This window comes from Etheostoma spectabile, chromosome 24 (genome assembly GCF_008692095.1).
Source record: "Etheostoma spectabile isolate EspeVRDwgs_2016 chromosome 24, UIUC_Espe_1.0, whole genome shotgun sequence".
NCBI classification, from domain to species: domain Eukaryota; kingdom Metazoa; phylum Chordata; class Actinopteri; order Perciformes; family Percidae; genus Etheostoma; species Etheostoma spectabile.
The window spans coordinates 14,559,489-14,562,705 of NC_045756.1; the positions used below are offsets into that span (position 1 = coordinate 14,559,489).

Here is a 3,217-nt window from a genome sequence, read left to right on the forward strand (position 1 = left end):
ATGAAGGCTAATTTTTTTTTTTTATTATTGTATGTATGTATGTATGTCTGTATGTATGTATGTCTGTATGTATGTATGTCTGTATGTCTGTATGTATCTCTGTATGTATGTATGTCTGTATGTATGTACATCTGGAATTTGGGGCAGACAGAGGTTTGGGCTATACCATAATACCTGAAGACGGTTAATGACTTCCTACCTTCACAGACATGTATGCAAAGCTGTGCTAAATGCATAGGCATTGTGTCCGTCTTGCCTACGTCAGAGTTACGCACGGCTTCACCGCTGCTGAATTGGCCGGCGCTGCTCCGCCCTCCTAGTAGGTAACTTGTTGGGAGTTTCGGGCGGAGTCGAGCAGAAACGGTTTATATCAGGGTGCTGTTAAGCGGACCGAGCTGGGTTCCTTGTCTGCCTCGGTTCAGGACTTGGTTACCACACTGAGTGAGTCTGCCATAGAAAGATTAAGGGAACACTTTAAAGGGACGTAAATCAGAATGCCTGCAAACAAAGACGATGGAGGGTGGAAGAAGTTTCTGTGGGATTCGGAGAAAGGAGAGCTGCTCGGTCGTACCGGGGGGAGTTGGTGTAAGTAGCCTATGGTTTCCCGGGTTTTTGTGGTAAAATGGTAAATGCGAGCTCACCGGTAGCTTCATGCATCTTATCACCTGCTTTTTTTTTTTAGTTTGCTGCTTTCTGGAACAAAACGACATCACGATACAGCGCTGTGCACCTGTAACTAATATCTTTAACGTTGGATTTCCATGTCCCCTCTTTTGGTCGGACCTCGGAAACGCACAGCCTCCCCCCAAATGAGTTGGTTTTAGTTTTATTAAATAGCCTTTTAACCGTTAAAACAAGGTAATATGTTCTTACTGTAAGTTACATTTAGAGAGCGTGAACGCTGCGGGGCCGTCTTCGGTGCTGAGGTGGAAGGCTGACAATTGGACCTCAGTTTGTCCACATTGGGTTTTAGTTGTTGGGAGAACGTCAAGTGGTCTTTTAAAAACATTTTTTTTTAGTAGTTTTAATATTGGCTTTCAAAGGGTTAAAAATGCATCACCGTCCAAGGTGAGCCAAGGTGATAGGGCCTGCTTGGAAATTGACAGAAGACCATCGATCCGTGTCGTGTTCCTCTGATCAGATGTCACTGTGATCTAACAAACGATACAGCTGATTAACTTGCTCGACCTTTCTTCTCTTGTTTCTCTTGCACTTCTACTGCGCATGTCCTTGTTTCTCTTCTCAATGTCACACAGCTCTTTACTCTAGAAACGAACACCTGGGTAAAAAAAAGAATGTTTCAGTGACATGATATCTTCTCATCTTAAACCAAGTTCAGGAGCAGTTGGCCAGGGAGGCTGATGTGTGGTGGCTCATATTTGTCCTTCTGAGGTCATCTGAAAATGCTGATGCATTTGGAAGTGTGCCATGCGCAGTGTTGTGTTGAAGGCTGTGAAAGTGCATCCACGCTGATATGGGACTATATTAACAAATGGGTTTCAATCATGTAAAGTGTTTTTATTCTGGTGGGATTTGGTGCTATAGATCTCTAGGAATGACAGGTTTACTATGCCCAGACGACATACACTTTTGATCATACTTTATGTCCTTGTATGAGAAAACGCAAGTGATGTGTGATGTACGTGGTTCAGGCTGTGACCTTTTCGACATTGCCTCATGCCGCAGAAGGACTGACTGGATGAATGTATAGCCGGCTACCTGAAAGGTTAACTTCACCTGGGCTTTATTTAGGCCCATTGCTCTGCAATGCAGACACTACAATTGTAGTGCTCTGTTGCCTGTAATTCTACAACATGTTCATGCTAAACAGTGATTACAATGAGGAGCCAACAGTGCTGTGTGTCATGTCTACCTTGTACTGTAAGAACAGGCCTCACAGTTGAATTCCTGTAAAGACAATTGCACTGTTGGATTGTTTTCTTATGAATGCTTGGCTTTGTAGTTCCTTATCTATCTATGGGGGAGACGCAAGCGCTTTTAACACAGTGGTGTCTGACAGACATCCTTGGAGCTTGAGACTACTTCTAGTTGAAGAGATCAGAGCAAATGTGAATGACAATGTGTTTTATATGAGGTTAACAAAAGTGTCTCCTGGGTATCGTTACAATATCTTAAAGCCTTTGATCCATTCAAATGCTGATTCATTAAATAAAATGTGTAGCCTTTTATGTAACATTCCATTCAAATTTGATCAAATCACAACCAATTTGAGCACAGCATAATTAAATACTAAATTATTGACCTCCCAAAAAAGTTAGTTTAAAGCAGAGGCCCCATTGCCAAAAGTTATAACCTTGAGTCTATATCAGCTTTGCTCATCTGCACACTGCAGATTTTCGGTCTCTGCGTATGCTCTGTCAAGTTACATGACTGTAAGTGAACAATGAGATTTTCAAGTCCTGCACAAATACTGAATTGGATTTAAATCTGGGCTTTGACTTGATCACTCCTGATGAGCTCTTCCTGTTTAGCTGCGACTTTGAGGTTCTCCTCTGTATGGTGCTGTATTAGGCTCTTTGACCTTTTACCTTTTCCATCCAGGTGCAGCATCTCTTCAGCATGTTGTTGCTGCCACCAGCAGATTTTATGCTGGGTGTAGTGTGTTTTCCCCTGATGTGTGGCATATAGCATAAATGGATGCATACGCTGATATTTTTCCATGATATAGCATTGCTGTTAAGGCCAATAATTGCTATTATGATGGCACTATAATTTTTATAAAACAAGTTTCTATGATAGTTATATTTTGTACATACTGAAAAACCCACGTAAAACTCATTGTCTTATCTTTTATTTGCAAAACATTTGGAGAATCCCTGAATCATATATGTACTGCAGTGATACTTCTTAGCACGTTACAGGGCCACCATGAAAAACCTAAACAACTAATAGTGTTAGTTTTAGGCTACTTTTAGAACTTGAAGCAAGTGTAAAACTTAATGAAAGTCCAGTTTAACTTACATCTGTGAAAAGTGTTTGAGTAATCAAACTGGTGGTGGTGTTGAAGGATTTGACACGGCATCCTCCTTGCATATTTTCGACCTTCCAAATAAAATCAAAAACTGCGTTTTGCGTATCTTTTTTTTCACCCTGAAAACCATCCAGGTCATTGCTTCGTCTTCAGCATGCAAATCATGTGCTGCATCACTGCGTTGCAAACTCAGTGTAGGCAAAAAAAGGGCGGGGGGGGGGGGGG

General features: G+C 41.6%; 1 protein-coding gene across 1 annotated transcript in view; it reads left to right on the plus strand.

Annotated features, from left to right (window-relative positions):
* Positions 1 to 311: 311 nt before the first annotated feature.
* atp1b1b (ATPase Na+/K+ transporting subunit beta 1b) overlaps positions 312 to 3,217 on the plus strand; it is an 8,809-nt gene continuing 5,903 nt past the window's right edge. The window contains exon 1 of the mRNA XM_032505942.1: positions 312 to 585. Within this exon, the coding sequence (XP_032361833.1) occupies positions 495 to 585 (91 nt within the window). The 5' untranslated portion in view covers positions 312 to 494. The remainder of the gene's footprint in view (positions 586 to 3,217) is intronic.